The sequence below is a fragment of the Primulina eburnea genome, chromosome 8 (genome assembly GCF_022965805.1).
Source record: "Primulina eburnea isolate SZY01 chromosome 8, ASM2296580v1, whole genome shotgun sequence".
Classification (NCBI taxonomy): Eukaryota; Viridiplantae; Streptophyta; class Magnoliopsida; order Lamiales; family Gesneriaceae; genus Primulina; species Primulina eburnea.
Window position 1 is genome coordinate 44,863,077 of NC_133108.1, and position 22,514 is coordinate 44,885,590.

The 22,514-nt window shown below is 33.2% G+C and overlaps 5 protein-coding genes across 9 annotated transcripts; 2 read left to right on the forward strand and 3 right to left on the reverse strand.

Annotated features, from left to right (window-relative positions):
* Positions 1-847: 847 nt before the first annotated feature.
* LOC140840255 (uncharacterized) lies at positions 848-2,903 on the reverse strand. Its single transcript, XM_073207514.1, is given in 5 exon segments — positions 848-1,183; positions 1,433-1,499; positions 2,461-2,564; positions 2,566-2,619; positions 2,713-2,903. Coding segments are annotated over 5 exon segments (456 nt in total). The 5' UTR covers positions 2,845-2,903; the 3' UTR covers positions 848-1,084.
* Positions 2,904-4,511: 1,608 nt separating this feature from the next.
* On the forward strand, positions 4,512-6,386 carry LOC140840253 (uncharacterized). Its single transcript, XM_073207512.1, has 5 exons — positions 4,512-4,742; positions 4,825-4,909; positions 5,063-5,544; positions 5,761-6,034; positions 6,219-6,386. The coding sequence occupies exons 1-5, from the start codon at positions 4,737-4,739 to the stop codon at positions 6,236-6,238; spliced, it is 867 nt and encodes a 288-aa protein (XP_073063613.1). The 5' UTR covers positions 4,512-4,736; the 3' UTR covers positions 6,239-6,386.
* Positions 6,387-7,021: 635 nt separating this feature from the next.
* Positions 7,022-9,749, forward strand: LOC140840257 (uncharacterized). Of its 4 annotated transcripts, none has more exons than XM_073207527.1 (9): positions 7,022-7,282; positions 7,932-8,012; positions 8,103-8,191; positions 8,297-8,371; positions 8,651-8,757; positions 8,832-8,915; positions 9,043-9,102; positions 9,274-9,429; positions 9,471-9,749. In XM_073207527.1, the coding sequence occupies exons 1-8, from the start codon at positions 7,160-7,162 to the stop codon at positions 9,390-9,392; spliced, it is 738 nt and encodes a 245-aa protein (XP_073063628.1). In that variant the 5' UTR covers positions 7,022-7,159; the 3' UTR covers positions 9,393-9,429; positions 9,471-9,749. The 4 variants fall into 4 exon arrangements, with proteins under 4 accessions (XP_073063628.1, XP_073063629.1, XP_073063630.1 ...); XM_073207528.1 differs by having other exon boundaries at positions 9,517-9,749; XM_073207529.1 differs by having other exon boundaries at positions 8,838-8,915; positions 9,274-9,749.
* A 3,293-nt stretch (positions 9,750-13,042) lies between these two features.
* Positions 13,043-16,064, reverse strand: LOC140840258 (vesicle-associated membrane protein 721-like). The gene is made up of 5 exons (XM_073207530.1): positions 15,700-16,064; positions 14,487-14,628; positions 14,289-14,409; positions 14,118-14,180; positions 13,043-13,475 (listed from the first exon to the last, which is right to left on the reverse strand). The coding sequence occupies exons 1-5, from the start codon at positions 15,887-15,889 to the stop codon at positions 13,329-13,331; spliced, it is 663 nt and encodes a 220-aa protein (XP_073063631.1). The 5' UTR covers positions 15,890-16,064; the 3' UTR covers positions 13,043-13,328.
* A 2,166-nt stretch (positions 16,065-18,230) lies between these two features.
* LOC140840260 (guanine nucleotide-binding protein-like NSN1) lies at positions 18,231-21,988 on the reverse strand. 2 transcript variants are annotated; one of them, XM_073207532.1, is made up of 9 exons: positions 21,849-21,988; positions 21,516-21,760; positions 21,109-21,214; positions 20,845-21,018; positions 20,294-20,529; positions 19,840-20,104; positions 19,577-19,756; positions 18,913-19,124; positions 18,231-18,795 (listed from the first exon to the last, which is right to left on the reverse strand). In XM_073207532.1, exons 1-9 carry the CDS (start codon positions 21,865-21,867, stop codon positions 18,448-18,450), a joined length of 1,785 nt encoding a protein of 594 aa, XP_073063633.1. In that variant the 5' UTR covers positions 21,868-21,988; the 3' UTR covers positions 18,231-18,447. The 2 variants fall into 2 exon arrangements, with proteins under 2 accessions (XP_073063633.1, XP_073063632.1); XM_073207531.1 differs by having other exon boundaries at positions 21,103-21,214.
* Between the last annotated feature and the right edge of the window lie 526 nt (positions 21,989-22,514).

Consider the following 22,514-nt stretch of genomic DNA (forward strand, 5'->3'; position numbering starts at 1 on the left):
TATTGTTATATTTTTAAAAAATAAATTAGAGACTACAACACCCACCAAGGAAAACGAAGGTTATGTATTATTGGAGACAAAATTTGTGTGAAACGATCTCTTGAGTCGTATTTTGTGAGACAGATCTTTTATTTGGGTCATCCATAAAAAAATAATATTTTTTATGCTAAGAGTATTACTTTTTACTGTGAATATCGGTAAAATTGACTCGTCTCAAAGATAAAGATTCGTGATACGGTCACTTATTTTTATTGGAATGATGAACCATGAAAAATAAAATTAGTGTATTCATTATTTATTTCACCTTTTCTTTTAAGAAAAAAATTAGCCTAATTTAGTCTATTTTCGGATTTGTGAAAATTTCATATACGGTAGTAATATAGTAATAAAATATATATTCATAAAAGTAAACTATGATTTAAGTTGAAATTATTTGATATGCCATATAAACCCAAAAACAGAATTCAAAAATTGATTTAAATGTAACTTCACAGTTCACATTATTTCTTAATTTTAAATAATGCTTTTGAACATGCAATTAATTCCCTTGTTACCATTGTGCTAATTATACTATATTGTAATATTATTTACCATAACTCGAGAGGGTTGTGTGAGATTCGATTGGCTAAAAGATGATTAATCCAAAACATGAAGTTAAAACTCTTGAATTAAGTCAAATAAATTAACCATACGTACAAATGCGCATATTAATCGAAAATGTCTTATCTATAAATTATTGAGTATATTGTTTCATATATTTTTCTTTATTTTTAATTTTATGGCAAAATATCCCTACAAAAATAGCTAGTGTTAGATACAACTTCTACCAAAAGAACAAGCTCATGACTGGTGGTTTTAGCAATAATATCATTATCATACTTTTAATCAAATAGGTATAACCAAGTGGCCTTCATTTCTATGTTACAAATCCTATAAGAAAATCCATGATCCATTATCCATATCATGCCTTCTCTCTCAAATTTCTAACGAAATCGGCATCCATCAACTCTCGTTTTAAACATCTGGATGGTTTGGCGGACACTACATACCTACATAAGAATATTAGGTTACACAAAATTACCTTCTACACATCTTTGTAGAGCAACTGAAACTTTGGTATTCCTTCTGGAGGCAGTGGACAGCTAACGATAAGCTTGCCCTTCATGGCCCCTCTAAATACAGCCTGCAGTAATCAGATAGAGCAAGCATTAACATTATACACCCAAACACCCTAGGCATCTTTTCTCGAACCGGATAAGGTAACCACAGCAACATTATAATTACCAACAAACTACCTCACAATGATCATAAAAACGAAAAATGAGATAAAAAGTGGTAGTCTATTGTTGCTGCAATGAGAAAATACGTATTTAAAGCATCAAGAACTCTCTTAAAATCAATAAAATTATCCATTAGAGGAATAGTGGAATACCTCGACAACATCAATGAAGTCTTGTTTTGTCCGAAATGAACCAACCCATTTAGTGTGATCAGCACTTCTGCAGAAGTTACGGAAGAAAAAATTTGGAATCCAACTTCAAGATTCAATCATGATAAAACTACAGACTACAAGTTCAGATATAAGAGAAAGCATAGGATTCAAATCATGATAAATGCGTAGGATTCAAATCATTATACAACTACAGACTACAAGTCTAGCTTAAAGAGAAAGCATAGGACAACCGTATAACTGTACAGCTCTAAATTCATATTACTTTCATTGTAATCTTGGATATCAATATAAATAACGAAAGAAAAAGGTAAACCAAAGAATAAAGACAAACAATTTACGTAAATTTCTCTATGGAATTTTCAGTAGATTCGGGGTCAGCTGAAAACTAATGGTGTAAACACTGGTAAAATAATTTAATGTTGTTCAGAATGACATTTATATTTTCAGAAAAAAATTACCAATAAACTCCTAATTCTTTTATGTCCCAATGGAATGAAGAACATTGTATGTCAACATGATAGTAGAAACACATTCAAAATTAACATTTTTTTTGTCTAACCTCTGCTTTCTACCTAACTGAAACATAAAATTATTGATCACGCAATGTTCTATGATTTCAAACTAAAACTTTTGAGCTATGGTATCCGCGGCAAAACCTCATCGATATGGTGTTATTTACTTATATCTAAACTTTCCTTGTCGAGTACCCACCTTAGGTGGTTGTTTCAAGACTTTTGGTGTCCAATACAAATTTATTGTGCTGTTACAAGGCTAATACTTCATCTCTGTACAGGGTTACACCTTGTAGAGTATTGTGCCAACTTCCATTCCATGATCGGAACTTTTGGGAGAATAGGGCTCAGAAAAATTGAGCATTGACTAAAAAATCCGATTAAAAAAGTAACATATTCTGAAAGAGGAATTGAAGGCGTTCCTTTCCGTTTCTCCAAACAACAATACAAAGCAATTAAAGACAACACATGGTGCATAAAGAAAGCATCGCACACCCTGAATCTATCTTCATGTGGTGAGCATTGAAGAAGAAAATCGTAGAAGGTATAAAAGTGACGTCGAAATACTTGACGTAAACTTGAATCTCCTCCGAATCAAGCATCCACCAACGCCACCGTCGCGAATCTCGACACGTCTCTAGCTGATTTATACAGCTGCAGATCACAATGGAATACAAAGAAATCAAACACAATTTTTTTTAAGAAAACTACCAATTTCTCTTGAAATTAGTAGGGTGGAGGGCATACGACGTCGTCGAGCTGGAGGCAGACGGCGTCGGAGGAGCGGCCGAAGCGGAGGACGAGGACTTTGTCTATGGTGTCTCTAATCATGGAATCCACTTCCCTTTTCTGGCCGAGTGTTGGTAGCAAAAATTCCATTGCTCCACTTCCAATCCGTCTGAAACAGAGAAGCCGGGAGAAATATGAGCATTTTTTTATTGGGCTTTTGGACTAATTGGATCGGAAAATATTGGGCTAGGGAGAGGATACCTGCTTATTTGGACTAACCCGTTTCTAATTATATCAGGCCGAATGTCCTGTCATTCGATTCGAACACCTGAAAAATGGCTAACATAACCAATTTATTTGTCCAATGAATCTAGCTTATTTTAATGACTCTACTGCCTAGAAATTAAAATAGATGAAATATTAGAGTTAGATTATTTTTTCAAGAAAATAAAGAAGATAATATCTCTCATAATTGATTGATGGTATAGTGCAAAAATATGTATATTTGTGAATATATACAATCAGAACCATTGACGATATATAAAAAAAATAAAAACATTCATTCTGATTGAAGCATTACATCATGAGGTCATTGACCTTCATGTATGAGTACAATTTAGTCCGCTGAATTGTGATTGGTTGAATCAAATCCAATTATGTCTCGAATTTGATGAATCAACTTCAAGAATCTTCAAGATCATGAATAGACCGTCTTACGATTTGAAATATTTGAGTTGACATCATTTTTATAATTATAACTTTTACTATACCGATAAATTTATGATCATAAACAAAGTTAATTTTCGACGGTGATAGATAAATAATATCTCCAACCAAGTTAAAAATAAATAAATTTTTGTTTTACCTTGGTCTTAATCTTGCCAACTCAAGATGGAGACCTGTGTATTTAATTTATGATGCAGAGAATGTATGTCGGCCGTTGTTTAAAGCGTACACGATGCATGTATCCCCAAGAAGGAACGTTGACCTTTGTTCACTTTCATGATGTCTTCTATCTTCATAGATTGTCGCTCGGCATTGCTTTCTTGCAAGCTAGCTATGTTTTTCTATGCTAGCCAGCTTCTGAGCAAATGAAATATCGTGATTGGGTTCATAATCTCAAATTAATTTAAAACTAAACAAAATTTCACTAAATCTAGTATTAACATGTAAAATTCTGAGTCAAATTTTGGATGAATCAATGATTCTCAATACTAAATCTAAATTTAAACACTTGATGATTCAATAACGTAAAAACAATCAATGTTTATCGTTATAATGTCTGGGTTCGTTATAATGTCTGGTTTCTAACGAACCGAAACATTCTGTACGTGTAGTTTCACTTTTAAAAAAGTGTTCATTTGGACCACTAAAGGGGAGATAACATAGCCCATTTTTGGTCTTTTCATACCACATCATATTTATTTAGACAGCATTGTGTCTCAAACCGAACTATTTCGGCTTGATACACCGTACAAATATTATGTATTTCTAAATTAATTATATTGAAAAATATAATGTACGTATTGTTCTACTTTTTGAATGGGATATTATTTTTTTGTGGTGTACATCACATCATGTAAAAATATCTTGGGATATTTAATATTTTTAAAATAGTTTATCGGGTGCTTTAAGATTTTTTATTATATTAAGATTTGAATGAGTCATTCTTGGGAGATAGACAAGTATGTGTTATTTGCTCCGATTAATGAAAGAAGAACATTCCCTCAAATAGAATTTATGAATTTGATGTTGACTGCAAAACAAATTGCCTATAAAACGAATGCGTTTCACAAGACAACCATTCCTCACTCAGACATTAGTTGTCTCACATGTATCTTCTTAAATTCAGCCAAAGATTTATAGACTTCCCCATATGAAAATATTCCAAATTTTACATAAGAAATAGCCAAAAATTCAAGAATCTTTGGTGTATACAGACAGCAGAGATAGATTCCTTCTGTTCTGCCCATTTTACAAAGAATAATCATGTCACACACACCATCTATCATTTCAATTCAATAAAATATTACCAACATAACATGCAGGTGAGCTAGCTTTGTGATTTTATTCAATATGAAATAAAAAGTGGAATAATATCATTTTTCTTGTTGTTTTTAAATGTGGCAGATTCTTCATTGGCTCCCCAACATTGCCTCAGAGTCTCCCAAAGTGCCAACTTTTAGTCCCTTTGTCAAGAAAAAAAGTCTTCAAGGTAAGAAGATAACCCTTTCAAGTTTCGATTCTACTACGCTTAATTACATGGTGTGAATAAGTCGAGTTCAAAGAAATAATGTAGGTCGAGCTCAAGATCCAAGCAGTATACATTCAAACCATGAAATTCAATGTTTTTTTCGTCTCATTGCAGAAAAAAATATTCTTGGATCAATAGTTCTGCATAAAGAGCGCGTGCTTAAACGAAGGCAATTGAAGCGAGTGGAACCGATCAAGTTGTACTGCAAGAACTTAAACGTTTCCTACTTCTTTCTGGGAAAAAACATCCAAAAGACTTGGTCTTACCATACTCTACACCTAAAAAGACTTGCAAGCTTTCGCAGAAGGCAGAATTATGTCCATTCCATGAAGATGAAACCCGAAGAAATAGTACGAGGATTAGGCGTTTCACACATGGCAGATTCTCCTACAACTTATGTAGGGAGTAAGATCTTGCCCATTACAGATATAACCCAGTCATTTGCAGCAAACTGTAAGGATCAATGCAGCAACAGATGCACGAACGAAAAGGCCAGTGGCGGAAGAACCAAGGCCATTTCAAGGATGAAGGAGTTGCTGAAACGGGCTGCTGCTGCTGCTAAGGCTGAAAAGGGAGGAAAATATATCCGTAGAAAGGTACATTCTGCTTATAACATATAAGGGACAGTTTGAATAGCGACTTCGATCAATTTTTTTTTTCTTTTTCTTTTTTATTTATGGCCTTCTTTGACTAAAGATTGGACGATGCTATATATTTCAACAAACGGAGGTTGTTTTCTTAGATTCAAATTTGCGTAGAATCGCAGGTTGATATTTGAAATTAACTGGAGGAACAATTACATGATCTTACAGGCGATGCATCTTCGGAACAAACCGGATTTAAAGACAATGCCAGATTATGATCAACTTAGCAATCAGTCCCCAAAGATCAGTTTTAGATGGGATATGGAGAGTTGCTCAACTGCTTCCTCTGCGTATTCGACGTTTTCGGAGGCAATTTCAGGGACTTATCCGATGAGAATCAATGATCAAGTATTTGCAAGTGCAGCAGCTTCTGTGAACTCTACTCCTTTACATGCTAGAGGTCGTTCTGGTAGAGGAAATTGGATCACCACTGATTCTGAATGTAAGCCTCTTTTCTACATAGTAGCACTTGAACAAGATATCTTCATAACCTGGAAAATATGATTCCTCCCGTCCTATATTTTTTCGAATCTTTATTTTCCTCTGTTACACGAAAATCCTTTCTCCGACATCAATTATTAACTTTTTGGACATTATTTCTAATGTTTATGTTCGATTCTGGACAGTTGTGGTACTGGAGTTGTGAGAATTGGAGTCGTGAATAGTTAGTTGTCTGAAGATTAAAGGAACTTTGCACCAAATCCCAGATGCTCAAGTTTTTGCCTCTATGTTGTATGGATTTTGAAACGATCGATGCCAGTAGTGCCACTTGAAACGTTTGATTTGAGAATGAATTCGTGATCTTGTTCTAGGGAATTAATGTAAATTTTTAAGTTGATCTGTTTAATGAAGATATCTCACGTGAAATTCGATGTTGAGACCCATGATTTCTTATAAATAGAATAGTTTAGCCAAAAAAATCCTCTGCTTAATGGAGAAGGACTCCAGGTTTTCCAGAATCGGTGAATTCTTTACAAAATGTTGTTTTCATGTTTCGTTACAGCACATTTTACACGGAGCGGAAGGGCAAACATGTTGTAAAAATTAATGTTTATGAATTATATCAGTGCTGCCCGTAATAAGGAAGATTTTAATGCAATTTAGTTAATACTTTTTCAGTCAGAAATTTTGACGGGAAAAACGAAAAGATTCATAGAATGAAGAGTTTGAATATTTATCCACATTTAAAATTAAGATAAAGTAAAATTTGACATTAATTTTAAAATGGCGTCTAGTATTTTAATAATTAATAAAAAAAATAATGTATACTAAATTTTTTATAAATTCAAAAGTGTTGATAATTTTATTTTACCTATATTTTTGAATTTATAAATATTATATGATTTATTTTTAGTAAAAGTTTAATACTTAAAAAAAATGTAAAAAACTTAATTCAAATAAAGAATATTATATGAGTGATAAGAGTGAAGAAAAGGCGGGTGTGATCAAAAGCCCAAACAAAGAAATGTAATCCTTTCTTTGGATCCGCTATAAAATATAGTGGTAGTTATTAAATCTGCAACAATCTAGGGTTTTTAGGGTTTCTGTTTTCGCCAACGTAAAGCAAATGGATAGATACCACAAGGTGGAGAAGCCAAAGCCTCAATCTCCCGTCAATGAGAATGAGATTCGAATTACTTCTCAGGGTTTGGTTCGTAATTACACCAGCTATGCCACTTCCCTACTACAGGTATCATTTTCCCATTTTGATTTTTTCTTCTTCCGATTTTCTTTTGTGTTACTCTTGTCTTCTTTTTTTGTTTAACAAAAGTTATGTGTTCAGTCTTCTAGCTTTTGTTTTTTTGTGGCTTTTCCGTTCGTCTTTTTGGCATTTTGTGTGCATTTTTGCTCCACTACGGAAACTTGGGATTTGAAATTTAGAGTGTTGAAACTTTGTGGAATAATTCCATGAACCGTATATTTGTTATGATTTTTCCTGGTGAGACTGGTTTTGTTTTGATTTTGTTTTTGGTGTCTGTTTTGTTGTTTCCGTTGGTTTTATGATATAAGTTTGACGTTCACATGTTCACATCCGGTGGCCAACCAGTTTAGCTCATATTTTGAAGCTTATGTGTTTGCGTGTGTGTAATAACTTGTTCATACGCGGCGCTTATGATAATCTGGATACTGTTATTCCCACCTTTAATCAACAAGAGTTTATGTTCCACACCATTTTTGTCTTTACTCTGGAATAAGTGTTCAGCTACCTGAGTGCCAATAGTTATTACTCTGTGCACAATCGAGGGCCTCTTTTTTATTCCAAGTATTGTTGAATGCAAATATATATCAGTTGCCTAAGATTTTATGTTTAGTAATTGCATTGTTCATCCATTTCCCAGGAGAGACGAGTGAAGGAGATTGTCTTGAAAGCAATGGGTCAAGCCATAAGCAAGACAGTAGCTATTGCAGAGATCATTAAGGTTGTTATGCTCATTTTTTTACAGTGCTATTGTTTCCCGTTTTCAATACCATGCCGAGGAATCAATCCTTTTCTTTCTTGTTTGAAACAGAGAAGGATTCCTAGACTCCATCAGGACACTGCCATCAGTTCATTGAGCATAACTGATACTTTTGAGCCCATTGAAGAGGGCCTTGAAACGTGAGTTTATCTTTTTGGCCTTCTGATTTTGCTCTAGCATTATGAATTCTTCTTACTGATGTGTGTGCTATACTGGTATGCTCATTTGTTGGATGTCTCGTACAGTGTGGAGCAGACACGTCATGTCTCAATGATTTCAATCACCCTTTCTTCGAAGGAGCTTAACAAGAATTCTCCTGGGTAATTTTCACGATCACATTTAATTATTTTTGTGTAAATGCCCGTTGAGGACGAAACGCAGGCATGACTAATTTGACAACCTCTTTATCTGAGGTACATGAGGTGCTATTACTATCTTTTATTGATTTATTGACATTTGTTCTTGTCATTCTAAACTTCAAGCATTATTTTGCGTCTTCTTCTTTTTTGTTGGCTTCATTAGTGAGGTTGTTGGCAACCAAACTCTGTTATGTTCCTTTTCTCATTGTAATGTATTCTGAATTTGTTTGTTTGGTCTAGGTATCAAGCTCCATTGCATGTGAATCAAACTAAACCATATTACATCTATCAGCCACAACCACCACCTCAAAGACAAGCACATGCAGTGTACAACATCGATAACAGAGGTAGAGAAGTGACTGGAATTCGATATTATAGTCATTACTATTTTTGACAGTAAGCATAAATTCGATGTTTATAGTTTTAGATAATTATGGACGAGGAAGAGGTCGCGGCAGAGGGAGGGGAGGAGGTTGGACTAGAGGTGGATATGGAAACTACCAAGGTATTTATATCCTTCCTCCTGATATCATCTAGTTCTTACAACCTGGTTATCCTGGCTATTTATCTAGTGTATCTGCCCATGTTTTTTTTGTATAATTGGTGTCTCATGGAGTATTTCTTCTTCACAGATAATGGTGGATATCCTAACTGGGGCCGTGGCAGTGGACGTGGTGGTTGGAGTTATAATGGTCTGTGTTTATCCTATCAGAATTTAGAAATATTTCTGCTAACGATTTCCTTGAGATTCAGTGTTTTTTTCGTTTCTACGGTCACATGTTTTCTCAAATATGCTTTTATTGCTAATTTTAATGCATTTATTGCTTATGGTTTTCATCTCAAGAATTTCCTTTTATTATTAGGTGGGGGATACTTAAGAGGGAGAGGTGGAAGTGGAGGTGGCAGAGGCTATGGCCGTGGCCGTGGCCGTGGAAGTGGAAGGATGGGTAACCACCCAAGAAGCGGTGGTTACCAAGTATAGTTGGGAGGTTTTCTTCTTTGCTTATGGAAAATGCTTGGTATGGTTTGGCTTGGCTTCGTTTGTTACGGTGTTACATAGGGTTATTAGCAGCTGATATGTTTATGTCTATCTGTATGTGGGCAAGCTTTGTTGCAGACGTAGAGCCAAAAAGCAAAGGCAAGCAACCAATTTTTACGGCCATAATTTATTTAATTGTTTTATCCGTTTATTAAACAAGACGTCAAGTATGATGTAGATTTTATTGTGATGTCTTAAGATTAATCTTGTCAGTGACGGAATTCGGATACAAACGTCCAAAAATTTCATGTAAATCTATCAGTTATGTTTGAGGACACATAAAATTGTACTGTTTCGTTGAATTACATCTTCAGAGGTGGTCATTGAAGGAACAAATTAATGTCGCTTGACAAATTAATTGCAAGCGTCCAGAACGAAATGATGAAAATATAGTTTGTTAGTATAATGAGAAAATATTTAAAATACGAATATATGTTTGATATAATAAAATTAATGTGTTAATGTATAGATAATTATATTTTAATATTGAAATAAAATAATTTAAAAGTTGACAAACATTAATTTAATTAGGAGTTGATTTTTATCAAAATAATATGTTTGTGTTTTTTCTAATTATATATATATATATATATATATATATATATATATATATATATATAATTTAACTTTTTAAATATGTCATATGTAAAACTCGTCGGTTCAGTTTTTTCAGTTTAATAACCGAAAACCAAGAAAAACAGAAGTGCCAAAAATTAAATCCAAAGTCTGAAACCTTCGTCGATTTATGAGAAAATGGGGCGAGAAGCATATTAGTTACTCATAGAATTCATTGAAGCATTTTCTAGACATAAATTAGACAGAACATTTACTAACTACTGAAAACACAAAGTTGAGCTCTTGTTAAGAAAATATAAAGAAATTCCCTATAATATCTTGGTTTTAAAAATATTTTTTAACAATTCGCTTCAATTTTATGGTTTATCCATTATTTAAGTTGAAATTTCTAGTAATTATTACAATGGTTGAGAGGTTCAGTCAAATAACCAAAACACAACAGTATAATAAAGAATAAATCCCAAGATTCAAAATGTTTGCAACTCCTTGAACTGTCTCGGGCAAAAAACAGTCGAGTAATTGTTTTCAAGCTCCGATTGATCCTTGTAGATCTTATAATATCTTGAAGAATGAGCTGTTAGCAGTGTATGATATATATGAGAATTGTGCTCATAAATTTTTATGTATGCAAGCTTTATTTTTGAATTTGTTGCTTCAAATGTATTTATGTGTATATATAGAGTTCTTACTTGCATTCTCTATATATAGCAATGCAATCCTTTTTTCTGTTCAACAACTCTTTGTATTGTAATCCGACAATAATGACACATCACTATTACGTGCTGCAGCTTTCATCAAATGCTCTTTACTGCTTTCGTGTTTTTAAAAAACCTATTTTTACAAAAGTTGTCAGAAGACGGACCGATGAAATACTTTATGTCATATGAGAGTTGGTAGGATATGTGCAATATTTCTATTTTAAGTCGGCAACTAATCTGCTGACTTTCACAAATATTCTTAACTCTGTCCGGTCGAAAGTTATTTTAGTATATTTCTGAGTGGTCCGATCGAGTGGCATGTAAGTTTAGTGTAAATGATTGAGTAGATTTACCGGTAAAGAGACTAAATAGCTTCCGACCGTTTACCTATTTCTTTTGAACACTATAGTGTGTTGCTCTTTGTATTTGACAGAATGGTTGAATACCTGAATACACAAATAGTGACAACTTATTATAATATAATAAATATTGTTTGTTATCACTAAACGTAAAAGATTTAACATATTGTTATTGGCTACTTGATTTAAAAAATAAACAAAATAAGAAAACCAACATAAACAAAACCACATAAAAAATATCAAGATAGAAAAAGATAATAAGCTCATTTTGTAATATAAGCATTTATCAATCTAGTTAAAAAACGTTTTTTTTTTAAGATTTTCATTATTAAAAATTTCATAAAGATACACATATTTTTACAACATATGAACTTCTCTGTATTGATTATAATTTTTTAGGATATAAATGAGGTAGTTTCTCATAACTTTTAGAAAATATAATGGAAATATTTAAAAAGTTTTGCATAAATTTCATCAATATTGAAAAGAAGAGTGATTTTTATTTTTTTTTTAAGAAAATTGGTACCAAGTTATTATGAAAAACTAATTTAACCGATGAATGAGCCACAAAATACCATTATCTGTCACTTAATCGAGGGAAAAAAACTAATAAGACCTACATGAAAAATGAAATACAACATAAAAACATAAAGATTAGAAAAGAGGATAAATTCTTTTAAAGATTTTAATTTTTAAAAATGGTTAAGCATTTGTCCATTTGGTTAAAAAAATGCTATCATTTTTAAGATTTTCAATATCTAAATTTCCATAACATATATACGTTTACAACATATGATTGTCAATCTTGATTGTAATTTTTTCAATAAATAAATGAAGTCGAGAATTATATGACAGATTTTTTTATCTGGAATATTAAGAATTCTTATATTAAACTTATTTAAAAATATTTAGAAATATTTGATCTTCTGTCAATATTTATCCGGAGTATTGACAAATATTAAATTTAGATTAATATTGGTATTATATACGAAACTTCTTCAAAAGGATTAACATGATATTCTCCTAAAATATCAATAAAAAATAGAGTTTGTGCAACTTTAAGAACATCAAAATCAAAAAATACAATATTAAATGACTTCAGAAATATCAACATAAAAACTACAAAATTTGTACTATTTCAGGAGTATTGATTGATATATTACAAAATTAAATATTTACTAATAAGTTGCGTCTTTGGGATTACAGCATAATAGTACACGTAAATAACAATATATTTAGCCCACAAAAAATCAATATATTTTTAATTCACATTAAATGAATATTCTTTCACAATATTGACTAATCATAAAACTTAAATATACATTCTCCAAAAATATGGATAAATATTAAGATATTACATCAATATTTTTCCTGAATATTTAAGACACATTTGTCACGAAGGTTAAAAAATATAATATCATTGGTCAATATTTTCGGTAATATTGGGAGATAATAAATCAGCATTCTTTACAAATATTGACCTATAGTAGATTTAACATCAATTCTCTTCAAGAATTTTGTCGAATATCAGATCTGAAATCCATATCTTTCATGAATATTGATGATCTTTTAACTTAGGAACAAATAATTTCCCAGAAATATTGTCGAATCTTTGATCGAATATCAATAGTTTTTAGGAATATTGACAAATTTTAAGTCTTAGATCAATATTCTTAAAAAAAATCATTATCATTTATAGGTCTTAGATCTTATATCATCAAATCTGTTTACAATATCAAAATAAAATCATGTCATGCTATTTCACGGGCATCCACACAAATTTAAAAGTTGTTTCTTGAGAACAACCAAAAGGTAAAACATTTGTGCTGGTCATATATTACAAATTTAATATGAAATAAATGGAGATATGAGAGTTGCGAGAAATACTAAGAGCTACATTATTCATGACTAAGACTACTATAATAGTCTGGATCACAAATCTATTTTGACAAGATCTTAATCATCTATCAACAAATAATTTATCTATAACTGATATAAGATTGTCAGAGGAGAAGGTTTAAATTGAGTAATGAGTAACAACAAAAAACATCTCAAGTTTCCTAGAAACATCAATAATGACACTTCAAACTGGCATATTAAGAGGATTTGGAAATACAAAACTATACAACAATTGTCACACAAGATACAGATCATACAGACATGAATAGCGTGATGTATCACCAAAATTTCAAGTGAAACTGATAATGCAATGTGACTGCGTGAATGACCGGCTTACCAAACACAGGCTAATGACATTTGAATCCACCACAGACCGACAAAACAATGATAAGGATCAGGGCGATGATAATGCCAAGAACAATTAGCTTTATCTTCATGTTTTGCAACCACATCTTTCTCCTCATCTTGGTTCCTTGTGTCCTGAAATCTTGTGCCTGTGATGGGAGATTGACGGCTCATGAATATTCAGTCTATTGTAAAACCACATTATAAAGCTACATACGAGAAAGCAAATGACATAATAAAAGGAGACTCCACGGTGTAGCAATAATAAAAAAATGGAAAGAATCCCATGGGAGAAAGTCACGGACAAGGTGGAAAAACTATGAAGTAGCCAAAAAACAAAAAGAATAGAGCTATAAACTGCATTGAAGGCCAGATGTCAGTAGGATCCTCAACAAATCAACTGGTATTTAAATATCCAATCCAATAAAACCAACAACAGTCGTCCAACAAAACAATTTACAGATAGAAATCCAAAATTGAGACCATTAAAGTAGTTTAAATTATTTTTTTAATAATCCATAAAGTTCTATAAGCAGCAATTCTGCTTCAGAAATTTTTGCAAATGTAAACACGTAATATCAATTCCTACATGTATATCACGAGCAGAGTTGATAGGTTCAAATAATTTCTACAAAACTGCAATAGAGCATAACCTCAGATGAATTCAAACTATCGGACTCCAAATCCATAAAAAATTACGCAGATAACGCATTCAAATCAACATGTAACAGCAAGAGATCCAATTTTCAGAACTTAAGACGATATACAATGGCTAACAGGACTTTACAAACCTGAGAACGAAGATTTTCAGTTTTATCAACCAGAAGTTCAATTTTCTCTCCACGGTCAAGAACCTGCATAGAAAGAAATCTCAGGGTTAAATGCCACGCATTTCATCAGAAACCAAATGCATCCTAATTATCTCATCACATATTAGCAATATGTGATGTTTAAATTGTCACCTTTTCAATGTTTTCCATCATCACCCCTTTAACTTCTGAAACCTGAGCTTTCACCTTTGCAAGCTTGCTAATCTCCTCTGGATGATCCACACAATACTGCATTTGCTCCTTCATTTTGGGTCTAAGTTTTGATGACATAAGAATTAATCTAATGGGCATAGAAAGGCAAAGAAAACTGTCATTAAAAGAGAATATTACCCAAACTCTTTATTCAGGCTGTTGGCAACAGCTGTTGCAGCCTTCCCTCCTGCATATTTCTTGGTGAAGTCCTCCTTCACTCGCTCAAGAAATGCAATCGGAATCTGTCTTCCAGCAGATTCAACAGCCACGACACAATAAGCTGTTTCCCAACAATAGTTATTTTTATCCATCAAAAGAAGTATGAAAATAAAAGTAAATAGAAAGCAAAAGAAAAATAGGTGTATCAGTCATGTATCATATACATCATACAGCAACCGACCGATACACGTGTACAAGTTTCCTGATAAGTCAAACAATCAGTACCAAGAAAATCTTTGATGAATTTCATTTTCAAAAACACAATACTAGATGGATGAAGTTAAAACTGGAAACTACATGGGTGGTCACCACTACTGTAGGTGTCCATTATGTTGAAGCAGACAGCAACCTGGTCTATATAGGAATATGAAACTTAAGACTGAATTAAAGCGAGGGTGTGAAGAGTGGAAAAGCCTTGAGAGGTCCAGGAACAGTCAGATATCGTCTCTGAAAAACAGAAGGCTATTCACATAACTTCAAGGTCACAAAGGAACAAACTTGCGATTGCTTTATTACACAAGAGACTCTATTTAAAGGTGAATTAAGTCCATGTAACATAAAATCACAGATATTAGCGCAGATAAAAAAGGTCACGTACAAACACATCGGAACCCCAACAGATCTACACCATGGTGTACAATGAGATAACAGTATTTTAAATACCTATAGATATTAAAGAGTATTAATATCTATAAATGGGACAAATAAGCGACTTGACATAAAGTGAAAGAATAGACAATAAAACAACCCATCACTGTCCATACTATTGAACTGATTACTTAAAAATTTTGTCAAGGCAATTGTAGATTTCTACCGAGTGAGGGCCCTTGTCTCTCACAAAGTCGTTTTCACTAGTTGTTACCAATTTCGCCACAAATTGGAGTCACCCATTCAAACGAAATCGCACTTCAAAAATTTTAACATCCGATCCAGAACCTGTAGCAAAAGTTCTAAGATACTAAAGGGTAAATCACACCGAAGGACCACGAAACAACCCCTAAAATCTAAAAAATCAAGAGAATCGGAGAATAACCAAAACGAGCACGCAAAAAAAGAATTAACAACCAGCCAATTATATCCGATAAACAAAACAAACACGGAAACAAATAGATCAGACACGGCGCCGCCTTACTGAATCCATCCTCGACGAGGTAATTGAAGGTGTGTCCATCGCAGTTGTACGTAAACTTATTATTGGTGGCTGGAAGTTTCTGTAAACACTGCGCCGCGATTCCGGTGAAATTCCCCGTGAATTCAGTGTACTCCGCCAGGATTACCGTTCCACGCGCCACAAAACTGTAGATCAACGACTGCTGCCCCATTCCCCCTCCTCTCTCCGGCGATAAACCCTAAACGGAACCTCTGAATATGTGAGTATGAACCTGTTTTTGAATGTTGTAACGAAAAATGAAGAGAGAGGTGTGACCGAAAAAGTGATATGGATTTATATGGGAAAGTCTAGAGAGAGAGAGGGATGAGGAATTAGGCGGAGGAAGCGTGACATTGCCGGGACAATGACTTATCATCATATTCATATATAGTTAATAGTTTAAATATATCACATTAGTGAGATTTTTCTTATAAAAGATATATATTTAAATATGATTATACTTAATATATTAATAATGTGTAGTTTGGAACTCCATTTATCAAATAATACAATATATTAATTAATTTTTTATTAAAAAAACATTTCATATTTGTTACTTTTAGGTTAGACTTAAATTGGTCAAAATTTTCTCTCCACTTACACTTTCCTAACATGCATTACCATTTTTTCTAGCTTGTCGGTAGATTTTTCGGATATTATTTTTCTTGATCGTGATTTGAAATTGGATCTATTCATCTAGTTAGGGGTGAGCATTCGGTTAATTCGGTTACCGACCGAACCGAATTAGTCAAAATCGAACCGATCGAATTAATTTTCATAACCGATGAAAACCGAACCGAATTAATATCGGTTAATTCGGTCACGGTTCGGTTTTCATCGGTTATGAAAATTAATTCGATCGGTTCGGTTTTGGCTAATTCGGTTCGGTCGGTAACCGAATTAACCGAATGCTCATCCCTAACTAGAACCGAATTAACCGATTAGTTTTAAAAAAAATTTGTGATTTAACTTCAATTATATATGTAATTTTTTTTAACACTACACTTTACACGAATGCATAAAAATATAAAATCACACATATCACAAATATATATAAATTTTATTTGAACACAATTAATACATATTATATCGATTTTAAAATTAAAAATTAAAATATTTATAGAAATTGATAAATAAAAAAAATTATTAAATAATAATATTTATTATATCGGTTAATTCGGTTAACCGATATCGAAATTTTGAAAACCGTAACCGAACCGAATTTCCGAAATAACCGAACCGAATTTCTGAATTAGCTCGGTTCGGTCGGTTAATTCGGTTTAACCGAAATCTTGCTCACCCCTACATCTAGTTCATATATATAGCTGATAATTTAGTTGATCATTCGTACTAAATTCTTATATTATAAAAGTAAGTCCATAGATTAATATTCGTAAATATTTATGATAAAAAAATAATATTTTATTAAAAAATAATTTTTTTTACGAGTCGATAAAAAAGTATTTTGATTGACATGTACAATATCAATTTTGTCCATTCAAACAACTTTCTATCTCTTTACTGTATCTGAAGTATGAGTTAGGTCCGAACGATAATGCCGATCAGCTTCAGTGTGTACGTGTACGTGAATGGAGTGAGTCTCATTTGAGATCGTCTCACGGGTCATAATCCGTGAGACGGGTCAACCTTACTTATATTCACAATAAAAATCGATACTCTTAGCATAAAAAGTAATATTTTTTCATGGATGACTCAAATAAGAGATCCGTCTCACAAATACGACCCGTGAGTCCGTCTAATACAAGTTTTTGCTATGTGTATGTGTATATATATTAATATTAATATTATTTATATTATCCAATATAGTACTCCAACGACAACCCATGAGATCGGCTACAATGTACTATTTTAATAACAATCATTTACTTGCCAGTTTCCCACCAACACTCCAACGACAACCTATGAGATCGGCTACTGCTCATAATCCAGCTCTCTTTGAATTCCGTTTCTGAATCCGAATTCCCCGATCGACTCTCTTACTGTTACACCGCGAAAAGTGAAGAAGAATGGAGATGAGGGAAGTTGGGACACTAACTTTTTTCTGTAAGATCATCTTCAATGAAATAAGTAAACAAAAACAGACGTAGAGTGTAGTTTGTACTTTAATCGATTTGTATCGGTTGCATGTTTGATAGGATTAAATGATATGAGAATCATTTCATTTTTTTATTTGATAATAGTTTTTGGAATGAGAACATCTATATATTCTAATGAAAATACTTAATTCTCAAAAACATGGAAATATGCATTCATATCATGTTGTTGGGTAACCCATTCTCATTTTCACAACTTTATACATACATACATACATACATACATAAGCGCGCACACACACACACACACACATATATATATATATATATATATATATATATATATATTTCTATTTTTATTTTTTGAAATATTTTGATAATAAATATTTATAATAATAAATAAAATAAAAAAATATGTCGCTATAACCTCCTTGAAAACGGGGAAAACTGCAATGTTGCCAAAACCATTTGCTACCATTTCAGAATTCGGGAATATTAAATACAATATTACAAAATTTTCTTGTAAGAGAGAATAAAAAATACTAATTACCGGTAAATGACACTAATTTAATTCCATAAGCCAAAATCTTAGGATCCACAACATATTGAACCAATTCAATTAAAAACCTGGACTCATTTGATGACATAAATACCTGCTGTAGCACTCCTCAGTTACTCAGGTATCCAATTCAACCCCAGAAGGCACTTCAAACCGATTCTTACTGCTAGCTGGGGAACCATCATTGGCGACATCCGTGGCAGTTTCCGTTCTCATATAATCAACCCCAAAATCATAATCATCATCCATACCATGTTCCATGGTAGATGGTCGACTATCCTTTTTCAATCTTTTCTTCTCTGCTTTTTTCAACTTCGTGTTTAGCATGCCCTCCTCGGAATACAACTTCTTGTTTTGTTCTCTATTTGCATGTTTATATTTCTCTGGGATATCACCCTTTTCGTTGGATTCCATGGGCTCATCCTTGACGTTGTTCTGAGTTGAAGCTGGTGGTTGTTCATCATGCTGCATAAACATACTCAACCAAATTTATTTAGATTTATCAATAGTGTGGAAATCTAAGAGAGCGTGTGAGAGATTGAATTCCTGAAAAAGGATACATTATGTGGAAAAATTACAAACCTCAACAATCATCATGCTGAACTTTATAGGAAGATTTGATGGAACTTCAACTGGGTTGAAATCATTTACAGATTTCAAACTGCCGATAAACGAAGATTCACCACCATAAATTTCATCCACATTGAACTCTTTCCCAAGTTGTGAGACGATTTTAGCCTCGGAAGGCTCCTCTACATTCCGAATGGGAGGCATGGTGTAATATGGAATTTTACCTACGGGGAGAATCACAAATAAAAATCATGTTATTTTAACCCCTGCTTGCACTGTCTCTAAAAAGGCAAAGCTATTTTGTTTGCATTCACTGTCGACTTAAGTTTTCAGCACTTTTGTCCCATTTTCAAATCAGCAATAAACGCAGAAGTCCTCCAAACTGTCACTCCTTCATGCTAAAAAAAGTTTAGCTTAGTACTAGAGCACGGAATTTTGTGTAAGCCCACAAAACTAAAACAGAAAAATTTTAGAAACTAGGAAAATAATGAGTTATAATAATATATAAGCCTATAGAATTTTTTGTTGGGATGGGGGGTTTTTTTTTTTTTGGGGGGGGTGGGGGGTGGGGTTTGTTTGGGGGGATTGTAACCACTCCTGCCAGCCCATCTAGATTCGCCTCCCACTCAACAATACATGTTCTTTTGATGAAGTTCATAGAGATGAGGAGTCATACCTACATTCCAGTCATGCAAAACAATCCTTGCAGCAGATTCGACATCTACAATACCACCTTTTTTTAGCTTTCCCCGGACTGTACCAACTATCTGAAGGAAATCGTCAACAGAACTAAACCCAGGAATCTTATACAATGTCACTAATATTTTATCTGGGCAAAGCTTGAGGATTTCCTTAACTGTAAAGTTAATACCCAGGAATAAAATAAATACTCAATTATGAAATCAAGATTAGTGGAGAATCTTAAAAACAAGAACTCACCAGGACCAATTGGATCATCTAATTTTTCAATTCTCTTACAATTACGAAGAACAATGGATGCATCAGTTTCAGATGATTTTAGCATCACAACCCCGGGACAATCCAATAATTTAACATTTTTATCCAGCTGAACTTCTTGCATAGATCTTGTCAAGCCAGGGGTGGCACCAACATTTGCAACCTGAGATCTTTTCAAGCTATTGATTAGGCTACTTTTACCTACATTGGGAAGGCCAATAACCCCAACGGTGATAGATTTTTTGATCTGCAGAAAAACTTTAAAATTAATTTCCCACAACAAACTAAATAGATGCATGACGTTACTATGCACTTTTAAGAGAAAAAGTACTATATACAATAAAAAAGTATGAGAATGAGGAAAAGAAAATGAATTCCATGTATATACACCAAAGTTATCGAGTAGGACTCATATTAAATTTCCACCAATACTTACATCATGGCTTCTAGAATAATTTTTCAGCAATTTTATGAGAGTTTCAGCCCCCAGACAGTCACTTGTTTGCAGGATATTGCTTGTCTTCCCAGATTTCGCAGCCTTCCCAGCCTTTCGAGTAGATTTCCAACCCAGGTTTGATTTCTGTTCTTGGGTGCTGCATTTGAAGGCAACTGTTGGTAATTCCTCTCTAAGATAGTTGAGCCACTTTTCAGCAGCTTCACGAGGAACAAGATCTGAAACATGAAAAAAAGTGTCGAGGTAACATATTTTGACGAGTTCTCTGCAAGCCCTGAATGATGTTCACAGAAAGCATCTATGTGAATGATCTCTAAGAAGTCAGAAGCATTTAAAACTAATGGAAATAAATATAAATTCCATTGATTTAATTACTCACACAATATCTTTCAAAAAGATCACAACTTGCCAGCAATTCAAGCTGATATATTCATTCACCAAAAAAAGTGTTTTTGGGCCAGCACAGACTTTAACACTTTTCTCCAAACTTAAGACCATAAAGTCAGAAAAGAAATGCAGATGAGCAAGTATACCAATTTTATTGAGGAGCAAAACAAGACGTTTATCAGGCCCTGATTTCATCACCATGTTTTCCATGTCAACACAACGTGTACCAAGGGGATCTCGGGCATCAAGGACCTCCAAAATTACATCAGAAGCTTCGATAACTTTTACCAACTCCTTATAAAATGATTTCTCTGAGTTTTCTGCAACAAAGTAAAGATATTTTTTTAAAACAAATACATGAAACCAAAACATTAGAAATTCAGAACACCAAAAATCTCACATACCCAAACCTCGAGTTTTCGAAATGGAATTCTCAGCGACTAACTCCTCTCCACCAGAAATCTCTTCTCCTTTCGTTTCCTCATCCTCCAAGAGCCCCAATTTTCTCTTTTGAGCCTAAAAAATTAAGAAAAAAGGTTTGGATAGCAGAGTCTAAATCCAAATGAAAAAACCTTTTAAATTATTTAACAAGGTCATGATTTCCCAGATACTGGATAGTGCAAGAAAATATTATTTGGAGCTAAAAACATCAGGTATTATAACTGGAACCTGAATTGGTTTGTGAACACAAAACATCAAATATCAAATTCGAAACTCAAAAAGAACATCAAGAAGTAATCACAAATGCAGTAAACATGAGCCATCAAAAAAATAGAATGCGCAATAGAATAATAAACTAAAAGCATAATCGAATTACCCTCTCCTTGCGAGCGGATTTCTTATCCTCTAGCTCCTGCAAGGCACGCTGGCGGCGTGCCTCGAGCGCCTTGAGCTCCTGTTCCTTAAAGGGCCAGTCGTTGGGGATGCCCGGATCCTTCTCAACTTTGGATTTCTTATTGAATCCCAATTTCTTTGCTTCCTTGGCCTTCTTCTTGTGATGCTCCTTTACTTTCCGAATAACCTTGTACTTCTTCTTCAGAGACACCCTCTTGCTCTTGCTCTCTGAGAAAATTCCAACACACAAATATGAGTACAGAGAAAAAAAATAAAATCTGCTACTACACACGAATGGACAATCAAATATGAGTACTTTTGCTTTTCTTCACCATGGCTGGATTCTACGTCAAGACGAAGTGCGGGACGGAGGGGCGCCGCGGATTTTATTAGGGTTTACAGTGGAAAGACAGAACAGGCGGGTCGGGTAATATAGGTGTTTGAAAATGGATGTACATAAACGGGGTTATTTAGAATAAAACTGAAAATTTTTGGTTGGTTTGAAATTTTCATTTTAATAGAGGACGAACTATATTTTATATAAATCTTTATATTTTTGTAGAAAAAAATGACAAATCTTTCTAGTAATATTTTATATTTAATATAATAAAGTCTAAATCAGAGCAGATTATTTTCAATTAACACATAAGTTCTTGTGATATCGTGTCACTGATTAATGTTGTAAGACATATATCATATTCGATCTAATTCATGAAAAAATATTATTATTTATGTCATAAATATTATTTTTCACGTAAGTTACCCGACAAATCAACATTATGACATGAAATCTTAAAAATAACAACAAAAACAAGGAATGTAAGTACACGTCAAGTTACCCGACAAATCAACATTAAGTAAGATGTTAAGGGCAGTATTGTTAGAAATTTTGGGGCCATAAATGTAATTATAAATATTTATATATCATCAATTAAATAAGTCATAAACTTATGTGGTTAATTTGGAATAAGAATTGACTTGA